At 42.1% G+C, this 16,658-nt stretch overlaps 3 protein-coding genes across 6 annotated transcripts; 2 read left to right on the top strand and 1 right to left on the bottom strand.

Moving 5' to 3' along the window:
* The first annotated feature begins 86 nt into the window (after positions 1 to 86).
* On the top strand, positions 87 to 1,002 carry smkr1 (small lysine rich protein 1). The gene is made up of 3 exons (XM_085386237.1): positions 87 to 367; positions 465 to 509; positions 580 to 1,002. Exons 2-3 carry the CDS (start codon positions 507 to 509, stop codon positions 823 to 825), a joined length of 249 nt encoding a protein of 82 aa, XP_085242363.1. The 5' UTR covers positions 87 to 367; positions 465 to 506; the 3' UTR covers positions 826 to 1,002.
* On the bottom strand, positions 935 to 5,319 carry stmp1 (short transmembrane mitochondrial protein 1). Its single transcript, XM_085386238.1, has 3 exons — positions 5,162 to 5,319; positions 2,481 to 2,534; positions 935 to 1,475 (listed from the first exon to the last, which is right to left on the bottom strand). The coding sequence occupies exons 1-3, from the start codon at positions 5,174 to 5,176 to the stop codon at positions 1,404 to 1,406; spliced, it is 141 nt and encodes a 46-aa protein (XP_085242364.1). The 5' UTR covers positions 5,177 to 5,319; the 3' UTR covers positions 935 to 1,403.
* A 91-nt stretch (positions 5,320 to 5,410) lies between these two features.
* On the top strand, positions 5,411 to 16,625 carry LOC146650098 (dynamin-1-like protein). 4 transcript variants are annotated; one of them, XM_085386232.1, is made up of 19 exons: positions 5,413 to 5,653; positions 6,544 to 6,682; positions 7,180 to 7,226; positions 7,311 to 7,382; positions 8,526 to 8,612; positions 9,003 to 9,165; positions 9,283 to 9,403; positions 9,737 to 9,868; positions 11,058 to 11,264; positions 11,485 to 11,605; positions 11,778 to 11,933; positions 12,014 to 12,103; positions 12,206 to 12,298; positions 12,835 to 12,888; positions 13,196 to 13,276; positions 14,117 to 14,248; positions 14,347 to 14,456; positions 15,538 to 15,697; positions 15,780 to 16,625. In XM_085386232.1, exons 1-19 carry the CDS (start codon positions 5,552 to 5,554, stop codon positions 15,834 to 15,836), a joined length of 2,124 nt encoding a protein of 707 aa, XP_085242358.1. In that variant the 5' UTR covers positions 5,413 to 5,551; the 3' UTR covers positions 15,837 to 16,625. The 4 variants fall into 4 exon arrangements, 3 of the variants coding, with proteins under 3 accessions (XP_085242358.1, XP_085242357.1, XP_085242359.1); XM_085386231.1 differs by having other exon boundaries at positions 5,416 to 5,653; positions 6,544 to 6,685; XM_085386233.1 differs by lacking the exon at positions 13,196 to 13,276 and having other exon boundaries at positions 5,416 to 5,653; positions 6,544 to 6,685.
* The last annotated feature ends 33 nt before the right edge of the window (positions 16,626 to 16,658 follow it).

Below are 16,658 nucleotides of genomic sequence, written 5' to 3'. Positions count from 1 at the left end.
AAAGTACAATTTCACAATGTGAATGCAAGGGCTTTTTACACCAGGATGATTTGGTGAGAGCTGCCAAAGAAACTGGAAAGCTACTGTCTTAACATGAATTCCACTGAACGCTGCACTACCATTAAATTATTGCGATGATAACCTGTTGTTCGCTGTTTTTCTTCCTTAATGTAAGCGGTGTGTGCTGTTTGATGCCCAGCTGTGTCTCAGATACAGCAAAAGAATTTAAGCTCCGGTGGAAGGCCAACCCCCTTCATACATGAGCAAGTCCAGTCTGTTTCTACGACAACAGGATGTAAACAGATGGGGTATCACTGTCACCGCTGAAGCCATTCGAGTGCCACTTAAAGTGCCAAGGTGAGAGCTGGTATGAAATGATTGTATTTTATTATCATTTTAGGCACTTTGTCCTAAAAACTTTAAATCTTTTTTGGCAGAGAAAAACCTGATTTCTTGTTTTACAGATGAAAATCTGATCACTTACTGAAGCAAGATTGACATTCGCTATGGTAAAGTAAAAAAAAAAAAGACATTTATATATTTATAGATGAGTGATTAAACCACGTATTTTCTCCAAAGCCCACCAGGAAATCAAGATCCCACAGTTCCAAGTCAGCCAAGAAGACTATGAGCCCAAAGACTCCTAAAAAGAGGTCCTCATGTAGTGCCAAAGTCACCACAACTGAGGTGGACATCCTCAGCCCAGCAGCCATGGAGAATATCTACTACATTGCTCACAATGCAGCAGACTGCCTGGAGTTCAGAGGATTTGGGTGGCCAAATTCAAAGAAGAAAAAGAAGGGGACAAAACGAAAGAAAAACTGAATCATAAATTTTGCCAAAGAGAATTTTAACTGCCTTCCAATGGTGACACCTACTGGATGGATTTGAGATGACAGTTTGAGTGTTTGAGGCAGTAAATAATTAATTCTAGTAAAACTTACTGCATGAGACTTCACTATATTCAACTTTGTGTGGTTCAGAATGATGTTTGTACAACAACAATAAAAACTTTGGCAGTTATTGTGAGGTGTGTGAAGGAAAATCTTTATTAACTTTAACTCTAAAATCTGTGGACATATTGAATAGCTTGAGTGCATAACAAAAATGGTCAACCAGCAGTACCATGAAACTGGAATTAAAATGATCCCATTAGTTTTTTTGTAATATTCTTTAAATCCAGTCTTTGCACTATTTACCTTAGAAAACAGTTTACAAAGAGTATGCTTCTAAAACTAAAGGAAGAAACAAACACTGTTCCAGGCACGGCTTATATTTTCATATACATGTAACATGGTCAACTCTTATCAAGTGTACAACCATGACATCAAAATAAGCCTTTAAAATAAATAGTTTCTCTGCAGAGGATGTCCATTCTTGCTTGCAACACGGTCCCACTTTGCTCACTCTGGGGGCTTCTTCTTGGCTTCCACATCTTTCTTAAAAGCTTCGATTTTCTTGGCTATGTTGGGCACCTAGAGGAGAAAGATACAAATTACAACTACCAGTAATAAAGTCTGAGAAATGTATAGGTTGTGGTTTGTTAGAGGCACCAAACTAAAACTAATGTAGTGTAAATTAACTGATCTAAAGTACATTTTTCATAAAAAAAATAAATACAACATTCAGATTTTTGCTGTAAGCTTCAAACTTAAATATCTATTATAGCCATCTTACAAAGGTGGGAAATAATAGATACAGCCAGGACTGCAGAAAGTGGCACTGAACATGCAGTTGCAAGAAAATATTTGAACCCTTTGGAACAACAAAGATTACTCAGAAAATGTGTTACGATCATCTCAAGTCATAACTTTTACAGCACCTTGGTCATTTTGATCAATTGAGGTCGTTTAAAATGTACTATAGAAATTGAACTTGACAGATTGTAGATGTAAATAAAGACATTCAAAGTCTGGTTACAGACAATTAAATACGGACCATTTACAACAAGGAATGGTAATGATGGAAATCTTTGAAATATTGCACAACTTGCACTGCACACCAACACACTGAAGGGAACAACATGGTTTAAAGCTGCTTTTAGGGAACAATAAATTTAAAATTGTATCAAGAAAATTCAGAAAAAAAAAAGTAAAAAAAAAAAAAGTGTAGAGACAATAACCCAAATCCCACAAGTAAACCAACCAGAGTCCAGATCATAATCCAACTGAGATGTTCTGGTTGTTCAAAAAAGACATTCAAGAAACACAAAGAATGCAAAAACTTGAAATGTGCACATATACCGTGTTTGTGTTTTAATAGCTCAGTCAGGATGCGTTTCTATACATAGATAAAGGCAACGACCTTACAAAACTGCAGTTTCACACATCAGTCACTGAAGGAATAAAAGGCTCCAGCCAGCATCTATTCACACCAGATACGTTTTGGTTTGGGGTTAGTGGAGCCCATGGGTTAAAGTGACATTTTCACTAAATCATTGGAAAAAAAAAAAAGGTTTGCAAGTCACAAAACACACTTACTTCATAGTTCTGAGCGAGATACATCCCCACAACATTTCCCAAGGTGAAGCCAGCCTGGAAGAAAAACAAAGTTCATTAAAACCCTTTAAACTAGTGTGAAAAAAACAACAACAATTTCACAAGATTCCACAACGTTCTGTGAAAAACTAAGCACACCCCATTCAATAGCCTTGTATTCTGTATTACTTTATCAGTCTGTCACATCGTTGTAGAGGAATTTTAGCCCACTCCTCGTCACAGCGTTGCTTCACTTTATTGAGGTTTGCTGACAATCGTTTGTTCACAGCTCTCTTAAGGTACCATCACCGCATTTTAATCAGGCTAGACTTTAACTGGGCCATTTCATCACATTGAGTAATTCTGTTGTAGATTCGCTACTGTAATCGGGATCATTGCCTTGTTAAATAACACAATTTTGGCCGAGGATGAGATGTCGGAACGATGGCCTCACCCTTCACTATAGACTACTTTAGAGAGGAGTTCACGTACTCAATGACTTCACGCTTCCAGGTACTGTGGCTGCAAAACAAGCCCAGATCATCAGCCCTCCCCTGAGTAATTCCAGTTTCTCTAAGCACTGCACGGTCTGACCTTGGGTGATTTTGCTGGATGATTGTGGCATTGTGAATGCTCTAGAGCAGAAATCTGGCAAACTTCAAAGTTTACACTTCTTGATGATAAATTAATAAAGTGGATTTGACTTGCACTGACAACTACCATGGGATGGATGGATAGATTCTTTGTGGTGGTTGACAGTGACATTTATTCCTAATTAGGGTTGCCAACTCCCTGAAAAATAAATAAGGGACACCTCGTGGCCAGGGCCGGGCGACCCAATTGTCTTCACCCTTCCCAGTGTGGTGAATTTTCTAGCTCTTTTTTTGTGTGTGAAATTATTTTTTTAACCATTTGACTTGAATTTGATTTAAGTAGATGTGTATTCTTTGTGATATGAACACATGTGAAACAAATGATCATTTAGCCATTTATTTTTAGCTCAAAATGACAACATTAACACGATAAAACAGGTCTCCTTCTTAAACAGAAGCCTGTCATGCTTAACTTTTGAGAATATAAGTAAATCTTTCTTTAAAAGAACTCTGTCCTGCTTAACTTAAAATAATAGAAAACAATAGAAAGAAAAACATTCTTGTAACAGTGCACATTTAGTGCATTTAGTACAATTGGCTTCAGTTGAGGTATTATTTCAGCTTTTCTAATGCTAATCAGCTGCTCCTGTTTGTAAACCCACTTGCTCCCATGATTACGCATCTTAACTCATCATCATTATTCATCTATGTATTACTTTTATGTATTAGTCATCTATTTGTTGTAATCATCTATTCTTGCAGTTGTTTATTACACAAAATAAATTATATTATCACACTTCTGGCCACATAGCGCTGATATTCACTGCACATGCCCATATTAACTTTTTCCAGCCAGGTGTTTTCCTTTTCCCATTCTTCCCTTTCTCTGAGGGGAACAAACATTGCTGCTCTAATGCTGGGCTTACACTGTGCAGTTTTAGGCCCATTTTGAGCCGATTTTTTGAGTGATCGGACCGATTTTGGCCTTCATCGTGCATCGTGTAGGTAACGAGAAGTGATTAACACCTCACGACCAGCTCCCGATCATCAATCGCTCGTGAGGGTCTCACCACAGGCGCTCACACTGCTCGCGCGCAAACACGTAAACGTTGGTGTAAAAGATGGAGCAGCACGGCTGTGCAGCCTGTGATCTGGACACAAGCGATGGAGGCACAACTTGTAGAACTTTGGAAAGCTCATCCGAGCCTTTTCGATGTGGCATCACAAAATTATCACGACCACAACAACCGTGAAAATAGTTGGATTTACATTGCTGCTCAGTCACAGCTGCCCGATCAATGTTTTTCATTAGCAATTTAGCAAAGTTGATGGTGGTGGTGTGTGTGTCTGTGTGAGTGTAAGACGGAGAGAGAGAGCGCGACAGATTTTCTGTTATAACCTTCATTTTATGGAGGCACAGTGTGAGCACTCAGGTCGCATCAGAGCATCGGGCGGTATAGTGTGAGACCTGCATCGTGACCTACCAACTTCTAACCCCTGCGAGTCAATCGTGCAGTTTGAGCAGGAGCTGAATAACGTGACTGAAAAAAATTGCACAGTGTCTGCCCAGCTTTAGGTGTACTGTCGTCCGAGACTTGCACCGCAGTGTCTGCGTTTGTTTCCCTGTTGGCCATGCTTCTTGTTGTGGTCATTTGTTGTCTTCCGGTATTTTCTCCGTAAGCGACCTTTCCTCGACCAATGAGATGAGTGGTAATCTGAATTGTCATACTCGTAAGTGTGCTGTCAGCTCATTGGTCACAAAGCAGGAGAGGGGCTGGGAATTATGTTTTCAAACAAAGCGTTAATTCCATTAAAAGTTATAGACTACTTTTGATTCTCACTGTATTACGGGACAAAGTGCGTCCCTTATTAGCTCAATACGGGACGTGTACTTTTGTTTCGAAATACGGGACGATTCCGTATTTTAAGGGACGGTTGGCAACCCTATTCCTAATCATGAAACTCAGTTTCAATTTCAATCCAAACTAGCAGCACTAGCTGCACGGTTAGCATAATGCTAACATTTTTAACTCGGCTAGCTTCGCAACAGACGTCAACTTTTAAGGAAAATAATACAAATATAAAACTTACCAGGAACTGCAGCATGATGAAATACTGAAGACACTAGAGGTAAGCAAACTAACTCAATGGTACAAAAGCATGCAGGCAGGTCAAAGTTAGAAGGAGGGAAGTAGCCGAGTTTCTTGGCGAATGAAGCTAGCTTTTTATCAACAAAACGTCTACGCATGCGCAAGACAACTAATTGTGGCGTCATTTTCAGCGTCTATATGATGTAGTCTTTTCCTTATCCTCAGCCATACGTTTTCGAACATTGGAGAACTACAACTCCCAGCACCCCACAAAATCTCTCAGCCGTCTGGTGGGTGTTGTTGCAATGGTGGTGTCGGAGGGACATTGAATGACTTTGGCTCCATCACGGAAGAAATACGGGTTTATTAGGTTAATTCAGCATTCACGAGCATGGAGGCTCTTATACCCGTCATAAACAAGCTCCAGGATGTGTTCAACACAGTAGGGGCGGATATTATCCAGCTGCCGCAGATTGCAGTAGTGGGGACTCAGGTAAAAGGCTGACTGGGTGCATTTTGCTCAGCAGGCTGTCATGCTAGCCAGATAACCTTGTTTTAATGATATACATGTATGTAGGAGGACTAAGAGAGTAGCATTTACTGCACCGTGATACCGATTCGCATATCAAAATGACGCAAAGGCCGTGTCTGGGAGTTCTGCTAAATTGTCACTTCTTCTTTTTGACAGCTAATAAACAGATACGCAGAGTCTGACCTAACGAGAGCAATTAAGTCTATTTTGATCACCATTAATTATCTCCACATCCTCATCTAGCTTCTGTAGACTAAAACTAGGACATAGCCCGAGGAAGAGGTAGAGGTAGTTTGCTAAAAAAATATTTTAAACCCCTGGTTCCATATGTGTTTGAAATTCGTAAATCTTACCCATCACAAATAACTAAAAAAAGACACCTAAGCTATCAAAGAATGAACTAAAAGTAAACATTCTTACCGATTATAAGCTGCTACTACATACAAGCTTGTGCTAAAAGAGGAAGTTCCAAATAACAAGGTTGTATGTACAGGTAGACTGGATGAACCAAATTTCCTGGTTAAATGCTCCATTTCCTGCTGCCTCACTGACCTGATATTCAAATCTTTTGTTTGCAAGGTGCAGCCAGTCAGGAGATTGGCCTTAAAGAGAGGGGAGCTAAAACTGCTTGTTTCAGACAGTAGATGAACTGAAGAGCTACATTAAGGCCCTGTATAGGCTAAATAAGGATAAATTGTGAATGATATAAAGCTGTAAAGCTACCAAGAATTTAAAAATGGGGTTGGAAAAGGGCATAATAGGTCCCCTTTAAACAATAAAACTGAACTATAACAAGCCAACTCTCTGGTGCTTTAACTCATATCTTTTTTTTGATGCACTTCTGCCTGCAGAGTAGTGGAAAGAGCTCTGTGTTGGAGAGCCTGGTGGGCAGGGACTTGCTGCCCCGTGGGACTGGCATTGTAACCAGGAGACCTCTAATCCTCCAGCTAGTCCACGTGGATCCTGGAGACACAAGGAAACATGATGAAGGTGGTATGTACTATGAACTGTAATAACCCTTTTTGGTCTTTAAACTTCTTTTCTTTTTTTTAATACAACACACACACACACACACACACACACACACACACACACACACACACGGGGGAACGCAAACACATCCTTGTAATCTTTAGTATCCTGTGTGAAAGATTCCCTGCCCCAGTTTTAAAATCCTGTCTCTATCACTGTCTTTCAAACAACTTGCAGATGTCATGGTGTGAAAAGCACTGTACTTCAAGGAGGTGCATTGTACAGGTGTCTTAATGTTTAGTAACCTACATCACCTTCTTAGCTCTACCCCCTCCTCCTCCTCAAAAGCACTACCTGTGATTCCAGCTGCTTTTATTCACCACACCAGTAAATGTCACCAGGCATCAGTCCTCGCATTAACCGCCATCACGCTCAGGCTCCCGCGCAGAGTAGCTTCTTTAATAGCCAGCACCTGTGTCGACCTGCTTTAAGAATGTTTTTATTCTGGTTCACAGGCAGAGACACTGAAGAGTGGGGCAAATTTCTACACACTAAAAATAAGGTATGTGTTATTGTGATACTAAAAAGAATTCAGTCTGCTGAGCCATACTTGTTGTGATATTGTTGTTGTGGTTTTTCTTTACAGATCTACACCGATTTTGATGAAATCAGGCAAGAAATTGAGAATGAAACCGAGCGAATATCTGGGAATAATAAGGTGAGATGAGGGTTGAACATTTTCTAAAGCCCGTGGGGTCATTGAGGATAAAATCATTATAGGATATTTCTTCCTTATTTTGCTTGTCAGAAACCCAACTTTAAACTGTGGGCCACCTACAGTCAAACTAGGAGTTAGAATAGAACAGAATAGAATAAACCTTTGTTATCCCACAGATGAGAAATTTGGGTGTTACACAGCTCTTATAGCAGCGGGAAATATAAAAGGAAGACACAAAGTGATCCTATATACATAAGCAACTGAAGTTTGTATATACAGGTAACAATGTATAGAAAAAATTGTACGGAGATATGAATAAAATGTACTGTACAAGATAACCAAAAGGATGTTAAACTGTGTTATAGAGTCTGACAGCTGCTGGTAAGAATGACCTGCGGTAGCGCTCCTTCCTACACTGTGGGTGTAAAAAGTCTACTGTTGAACGAGCTGCTCAGTGCTCGTACGGTCTCATGCAGGGGGTGGGAGGTGTTGTCCATGATGGATTATAGCTTAGACAAGATCCTCTACTCCCCAACCTGCTCGATGGACTCCAGCGGACAGTCCAGGACAGAGCTGGCCCTCCTGATCAGTTTGTTGAGTTTCCCCCTGTCCCTCTCTGCCATTCCATCACTCCAGCAGACCACAGGATAAAAGATAGCAGACGCTACCACAGTGTCGTAAAACATCCTTAGGAGTGTCCTGTTCACCCGAAGGATCTCAGCCACCGTAGCAGGTGGAGACGACTTAGACCCTACAATAAGGGTCTAAGTCGTCATTTGTGTTCGTGGACCAGTCCAGTTTGTTATTGAGGTGAACTTCCAGGTATTTGTACTCCTCCACCGTTTCAATGTCCAAACCCTGGATGTTCACTGGTGGCTTCTTGCTGAAGTCAATCTCCAGCTCCTTTGTCTTGCTGGCGTTGATGCAAAGATAGTTAGCAGGCCGTACATACAGTAATAAAAACAGAGAATTAAAATAATCCAGCTGCAGCACAACTTTTAAACTAAATGCTTTGAAAACGGCAAGTGAAAGTATAACTCTGGTTTAGGTCAGTGACTCTAGAGGGTCAGTGACCCCCCCAGTTCTAAGTTACTAAGCTATTAAATCCACTCTCCACTTTCCTCTTTTCTTGTCCCTTTGCAGGGAATCAGCGATGAACCCATTCATCTGAAGATTTTCTCTCCTCATGTCGTTAACCTCACACTGGTTGATCTGCCAGGAATCACTAAGGTAACATTTGCTCCAGCTCCCCAAGACAAGTCTTTGATCATCGTGCACCCCAAGGGAAATTAATTGTACAACACCTCCTTTCTTAAAAGTTTTATTCATTAAAGAGCACTAAAATGCCTTAAAAAAAGCTTTACCTTATAAGCCTGGTCAGCAATGTTCATTTCTCCATCTGGTCAATGCTTTTGTGTATTTCATATTTGTAGATGGCTGGGAATTAATGTTTTTCAACCGTGTGCTATGAAAGCCTCAGGGTATCCAGGCTTTGATTCTAGCCTCATTAGTTGGTCCCCTCTGGTTGGACGTGTTAATTTGACAAAGTTCCTACTTTGTTGTCTGACTCAAAACAACGGGTGCTGTGTCTTTGCTTGTAATTGGAATTGCTCCTTTCAGGTGCCTGTGGGTGATCAGCCTAAGGACATCGAGATTCAGATAAGAGATTTAATCCTGAAGCACATCTCTAACCCCAACTGCATTATCCTGGCTGTCACGGCGGCTAACACAGACATGGCTACCTCGGAGGCCCTCAAGGTGGCCCGGGAAGTCGACCCAGATGGTAAGAAAAACCAAATGGGAGCCATGTTCTAAAACTAGTAAAATAAGGAGTATTTTAAAGGTGTAATCTAGTGGCAGTGGGTTATGGTGCCCTTTGCGAATGACTGTAATTCATCAGGCAGGAGGACATTGGCTGTGGTGACCAAGCTGGACCTGATGGACGCTGGTACCGACGCTATGGATGTACTGATGGGCAGAGTGATCCCTGTTAAACTCGGCATAATCGGAGTAGTCAACAGGTCTCACAAACATCACACAAACCGCTACTCATAATGAGTATGATTTCATATCAGAGATGAATAGCTCAGTGGAGATGTCGAGAGAGGAGTGCCACATCAATTTTTAATGCTCCTAGTAAAGGCTAATGTCAGGATCTATTGTTTGTGTTCCTTTATCACTGTCATGCCATCAAGGGGGAAGATTTAATAAAAACGTTTCAGTCTTTGTGCACATCAATCACCATTAGACTTCTGGGAAAAATACGAGAAAGTACCGTAAAACAGACCTTTTCTCGTAAATGTCTGTTTTGTTTTTTTTTCCTTTTTCTTTTTTTGGTACGTTTGAACTTTTAGGAGCCAGCTGGACATCAACAATAAAAAGTCTGTGGCTGATGCAATTCGTGATGAACACGCTTTCCTGCAGAAGAAATATCCATCACTTGCCAACAGAAATGGAACTAAGTACCTGGCCAGAACCCTAAACAGGTAAAAGTAACGGCACCCTGATGATTTAGACTTTAATGTCTAAATCACACTGAGACGATGATAGAAAGTTGCATTTTCTTTATCGAGCACCATTCAAAAGCTAGTTGGTGAAGTAGAGCCCAGATGATGTATCTGTTGGCTGATATTGGCCTATTGGAGATGATTCTGTTCTCGGGCCTGTGTTTATGCTGTCCTGTATGTGGCCATATGAAAATTAGTTCTAAAAATAAAAACAAGAAGTGTAAATGATGCTTGGGGTAATTTAAAAGCAGCTTTATTACATAGACTGACAGAAGCAGTGGGCTGCTTATATATTACACATGTTACTTCACATGAATGTAGAAAGAAGTAAAGACCAAATTACAAAAGGAAACACAGATTAAAATGCAAAGACAGTTAAAGTCATTGCAAATTAAAAATGTGTACCTCCAGCACAAAAGTTCCAGGGCTTCAGGTGATACTTAAAACACCCAGAAGACTCCCAGGCTCCAGGGGGAGAGTGTTCCACAGCGTCAGACCCAAAATGGCAAACACACAGTTCTTAGTGTTACATAAGATGCCTTGCAGACCTAAAATTAAACTACTAATATGCAGACAGAGCCTTGTCAGAATCATTTAGGTTATATTACTGGATAATAGTGATGTATTAATGTGTATATCACTTTAATATTGCAGATGGAGATTGTTTTTATTTACCTGTGTATTGAAATGTGATTTTCAGATTTATAGAGGGTGAGAGCCTCCTCGTGTCTCTCCCTCTGAGTATGTCCCTGGATATGAGGCGGCATCTGTAGATTCACTACTGATGTACTCTGGAGTTAGACCATTGACTTGAATCCTCAATTAATGGCATCAGAACCAGGGTGATGTTTGGTCATAATGTGTAGAGACAAAAAAATGGTGGTTTGAAGGGCAGCGTTTAAGAGTATATAGTGTTGTTTACTTTGTGTTACTTAGGCTAGATGAGGCTTTTTGTTTGTTAACACCAGCGATTAGTTTGCATTTGTTTGCAGAATGTGATCACTGTCATATATACGGTACTAGAAAATGCCCAAGTAGTGCTTCCTCTGTGAAGATGCTGTCTGCATAGATATGGAGCAGCCCTGGCATTAATTACAGGCATCAGCGCATGTTGCTATTGTCCGTCCTAGAAAAGGTAATGCTCTGCCCTTTGCTGTTGTAATATCAGGCTACTGATGCATCACATTCGAGACTGTCTCCCTGAGCTGAAGACACGGATCAACGTCCTGGCAGCACAGTACCAGTCCCTGCTCAGCAGCTACGGGGAACCTGTGGAGGACCAAAGTGCCACCTTGCTCCAGCTCATCACCAAGTTTGCCACAGAGTACTGCAACACCATCGAGGGCACGGCCAAATACATCGAGACGGCAGAGCTGTGAGTAGTAGTCTCTGTGCCACTCCTCCGACCTGCCACATGGTGACGCTGTTGATCCGGTGCAGGGAGAAATGAGCAAAACAGCTGCATTGGTTTCATCATTTAATATGATCCAAATTGTAAGTTGAGGCACGCACAGCCTCTGCGAGGGAAGAGCTGACAGGAGCGGAGGCCATGGGGTTCACATCACAGCTAATATCCCCCCGCTGCTATTTTTCAGGTGCGGTGGAGCCAGAATTTGTTACATATTCCACGAGACCTTCGGTAGGACGCTGGAGTCTGTGGATCCTCTGGGGGGACTGAGCACCATAGATATCCTAACGGCCATAAGGAACGCCACAGTGAGTCGTCAGCTGTCGCATGATGTCATTAGCATCACTGCAGCTTGTCCTCTCACACCTGCGTTCAGTAGTCTGTTGTAAAACATGATGAAAAACACTTTATCTGTCATACAACTTATCTGTTCAGCACACGTTGCTGACCTGCACTTCCTCCCCTGCCTCCCCGCAATAGGGCCCTCGACCTTCCCTGTTCGTGCCAGAGGTTTCCTTCGAGCTGCTGGTAAAGAAGCAGGTGAAACGCCTGGAGGAACCCAGTCTGCGCTGCGTGGAGCTGGTCCACGAGGAGATGCAGAGGATCATCCAGCACTGCAGCAACTACAGCACACAGGTAGCTAACAGGCCCGGCGTGCACTCAGCTCGCCTTTGCTCGCGTGCAATCATTAACGTTCGTGCCGCTTCACCCCGCAGGAGCTGCAGAGATTCCCTAAGCTGCACGAGGCCATCGTAGAAGTGGTCACCTCCCTCCTGAGAAAGAGACTGCCCATCACCAACGAGATGGTACCGGCGCCTTCACTTCTCTTTGCACGTGTGCATTTATCTCCTGCGGCTGGGTTTTAGCGGCAAGTACAACCACTTTAAGCTGTTTTATTCTCGCCGCAGGTTCACAACTTGGTTGCAATCGAGCTGGCCTATATCAACACCAAACACCCGGACTTTGCAGACGCATGTGGGGTCATGAATAACAACATAGAGGTTCGTACTCACGTGGAAACAATAAACACATTAGATATAGAAAATAAAGTGCATGGAAGCAAAATGATGGAGGCAGTATTTGGAAATTAAGAAGCAACTGATTACACTGAACCCCTGTTGGTGATATTTAATTGCATTTTAGTTCAAGTGATATAGAGCAGGATCGGGTGATCCAGCTCTGTTCAAAACTCACTTATTACCCAAATAATTTCATGCACAGGGTTTTGAATACTGGTCACTTGTGTTTTCAATATGACTCTTTGTGAACTTTGGTAAATATGTTTTTCTAATTTAGTCATTTGAGTTTTTCCTTCATGTCTATTAAATTATTTATATTATAAACAGAATAACTAACAGTGCTACATGATGAAATGTGTTTGAAATGAGCAAAGTGGTTGGTTTAAGACCGAACCCCCCCTTTTTTTTTTTTTTCTCTAATCTTCTTGCCAGTAAATTATTTTCCATATTTTTTTTTTCTTTCTAAGAAGTGTCAAAAACCATCAACTGTTCAGACGTGTGTTTTTGTATGTTTCTAGGAGCAAAGGAGAAACAGGATGAGGGAGATGTCCGCTGCAGTTCCCAGGGATAAGGTAAAAGAGAGCGACTGTGTTGTCAAATATAACCGTAGCTCATGTGTTGTAACATTTGGTCGCAGGCTGCAGAGTCCCAGTATAAAGGAGACTTGTGTGGCGTTAATCACTCGGAGCACTGCTGAATGATGATCCGTGAAGCAAATGCTTCGGATAGTTTCCATCAAGGAATTTTATCCCACATCTCTTCTCTCCTCTTGCCTCAGCTTACGACAGCCAGCCTCCTTTTCTTCTGTCTTTCCACATTTCTTCTCAGTGCTTTCTTTTTCCTTCCTCTCCCCCATTCCTGCTCTCGTATTCATGCTAGTCTGTTGGCAAAGGCCCGGCCGGCCCAACTGCGGTGTCTGGCGAGCCCCCTGCGTCTGGAGCAGAGATGGACGGTGCCAAGGTGGGCACACATGCAGCCTGCTGGCTCTGTGCCTGGCTGGCTGCGGGGCTGCTGGTAGCGATGGATGGATGATGGGCATGGTCTGCTGGCATGCACTCTGATCTTTGTCTGCTAATGGCGTGCTCTTATTTTGCTTTCCCTCAGCCTGTGTGGACTTGCACTGACAACTATTGTGTTCCCTGAAGTCTGTTGAACCCAAAGTTTGTCTAACAGAAAAAAAAAAGATTTCTTTCTCTTTCCCTTTCTAACCTCTTAATACTGTATGTGCAGTCTTTTGTTTTTAGATTCCAGACATTTTGAGGTAGAGAATAATCCTACCTCTGCGTACCATCTAATTAATCCTCCTTTCTTTTCTTTTTCTTTTTCTGTAAGCTATGCTAACAGTTCATGTTCCTCAGGGAATAAAGCGTGCTGACTTTGGTGACCCCTTGACTTTTCCTCTTACTTAGTTTGTGACGTGGCTGGGTTCCCCCTTCATCTTAATTGTAGCAGTGTTGAAATTGCTTCACTTTTTTCAAGCATCCCCCTTAGGTGTGCTTTGTTTTTAATCTTAATAAGCATGCTAACCTGCTTTGATAGTGTTGCCATTGATGTCTGAAGTTAACATTTGGCATGGCTTTTGTCATGTTTTCTCTCTAACTTGTTCATTAACAGCACAAAGACATAAACTTTAATTTGATTAATCCGGTCTCTTTTTTTTTTAACATGCCTGTTTTGTGTTAGCAGTGCATATGAGTCCTACTTTAACCATCACTTTCTGCAAATGTCATACTGTAATGATATTAAGGGTTCTAGATAGTGGAAAAGCATTTTTATCATTCTTTTTTTTTTTTTTCCCAGGCCCCACCTGCAGGGATTCAGGGGGAGCAGGACGGCACAGGAAGCTGGAGGGGCATGCTGAAGAAAGGGGAGGAAGCCCCAGGCTCAGGACCCGGAAGCCCACTTAAAGGAGCGGTCAACCTACTAGATGTGGTAACTTAACACTGGCCTTCCAGCGTGGCTCGTATTAAACATGACAGTCTATTGAGGGATTAAAACACTAGCCTTCCCTTCTTTCTTCCCTTTTGCAGCCTGTGCCTGTTGCCAGGAAGCTGTCGTCACGCGAGCAGCGGGACTGTGAGGTCATCGAGCGCCTCATCAAGTCTTACTTCCTCATCGTCCGCAAGAACATCCAGGACAGGTAGGCCCTCCCACCTGCTCCTCTTTTGTTTATTGCCATCAAATCCTACATAAAGAGACCAAAAACCAACACTAAGATAGATCTGCTAACACAGTGTGTGCAGCTGAAGCCTCATTTCTAGTATTCCCCTTGTCTGCTCGAGCGCCATTGTTGTCCAGAAATCAGAATTTAAAATGCATCAGCGAGCCGCTTTGTTGGATCATTTTTATTAGCAACCAGAGGCACTGTACCTTATTTTCACTAAATCTCTCACATATAATATCTCTGCCTCTTTAAATGCTCAGTAGTGCGCCAAATGAGCAGTAATCTGTTTGTGAATAGTCCAGTAAATGGATTTAAAAAAAGTCTTGTCTGAGTAAAATTTATACATTCACTTCTAGAAAACTAATGAGCCTTTTAAAATAAAATGAAATTATATACAGACATTGGTGATGGGAAATTGCGGTTCCCCCACTATACTGAGGTGATCCGGTGGTTCTGCTGATTTTGTGCATGCTTTGTCCCTAGGAGGGAAAGGTCGCTACAAATCAGTTGTTCTGAGTGATCACTGTCATCCTGTGATGAAACATTTCTAATCTCTGGGATCAGGCTGTAAACGCACCCCCGTCCACAGGGCACAAGGTGGGGGTCACTGAATGGTTTATGAGGATGAAAATTATGTAAATCATACGCCTTTGCACACACCAAACTTGAGCAGCTGTGAGAATTTTAAGAAAGAAGTGTTTTGCTAATGTTTTTATGTGACGTCTGTATTGGCGGCCTGTTTCTACACATTAATTTCAGTAGACACAGTGGAAATTTGGAAAGCACAGCGACCGACACTACAGGACATGTAAACACCGTCCTTTAAAATGCCTCCCTTTCCTCTTGGGAGCAGAAAGTGCCCTTTAAAGCTCAGGAAGATTAAATCCATCATATTTAGCTCCTGCTTAAACAGCTCAGTCCTCGGACAGGCATGGCCACCTGGCGGTTCAAAGTCGAGCCACCTCCGTCTGGGGAAACGACGCCATCGCCGGGCCATCTTGCCGCCTTGTTCTCAACCATCTGTTCGGTCTGTTTCCTCTTTCTCTCTCTGCGGCAGCGTGCCAAAGGCAGTGATGCACTTCCTGGTCAACCATGTGAAGGACAGCCTCCAGAGCGAGCTCGTTGGCCAGCTGTATAAATCTGGCCTCCTCAACGACCTGCTGACCGAGTCTGAAGACATGGCCCAGCGGCGTAAGGAAGCCGCTGACATGCTACAGGTAACAGGTTCCTACGTTTGAGCAGTGCTCAAGTTTTCTCCAGTGTACAGTCGCTTCAATACTTGTTCACATTTGTCCACAGGCGTTGCAGAGGGCCAGTCAGGTGATAGCAGAGATCAGGGAAACACATCTGTGGTGAAGGAGAGGGGGGGAAAAAAAACGCATCCCAGGCTGTTACCTCCTCGTCACACCCAAAGGACCGATGCTCCACGCATTCATCATGTCTGAACTTGAAGTTTTAGATTTGCTACCATGAAAATATTCTGATCTCTGCTTCGGTGTACAGAGCTACTTGAAAGGAGCGAAACTCGTGTTGTTCACTAAAAAAGTGTAGTGTTGTCTGGAGCATGTGAAAATGCACTGCCTCTGTTTGCTAACGGTAAAATGTCGCCACCCACGACTCCAGGAGGAACTGAGAGTGCCGCTAAAGGCAGTGCACTTTTCGTTTTCGCCAAAGTGTGGTTAACCAGTATGGAGATGGACATTTGTGCGATGCTGAAATCAAAGTTTTTGAATCCATTTTTTGGCAACTCAGCAAAGCATTTAATATTTTGGTTCCAAGTTATAAACTCAAAAAAAGAAAAGTAATGTATTTAAAATATTCAGCTCCTAATTCGCAGCCTTTTCATTTAAGAGTAGCTGTCACATGTCCGAAACCATCAAACCTCCATCTTAATCTTTGCACTATTATAACTGCACTGTAACTGTAAAGCAAGTCCATTAACCTGACACTGTATTGCCATCAGAGTCTTTATTTATTACTGTGTTATTTAAATGTGTGGATAATTTCCAGAGCACTGTAGCAGGACGTCATTTAATTAAGTTTACATATCGCTGCCTATGTGTAAAGAAAATTCATGGTGCACTGTGGTTCTGTGTGTGGTTCCCAAAAGAAAATAAATAAATAAAAAGTGGTATTTTACTGCCAGTTAATTGGTTTGAATTCATATGTGCAAAGAGT

This window comes from Rhamphochromis longiceps, linkage group LG17, assembly GCF_057381845.1.
Source record: "Rhamphochromis longiceps isolate RC_006_pf linkage group LG17, R_longiceps_female_GT1.1, whole genome shotgun sequence".
In the NCBI taxonomy this organism is placed as follows: Eukaryota; Metazoa; Chordata; class Actinopteri; order Cichliformes; family Cichlidae; genus Rhamphochromis; species Rhamphochromis longiceps.
The sequence above is the reverse complement of the archived record's forward strand: the minus strand, read 5'-3'. Positions and strand labels throughout refer to the sequence as shown.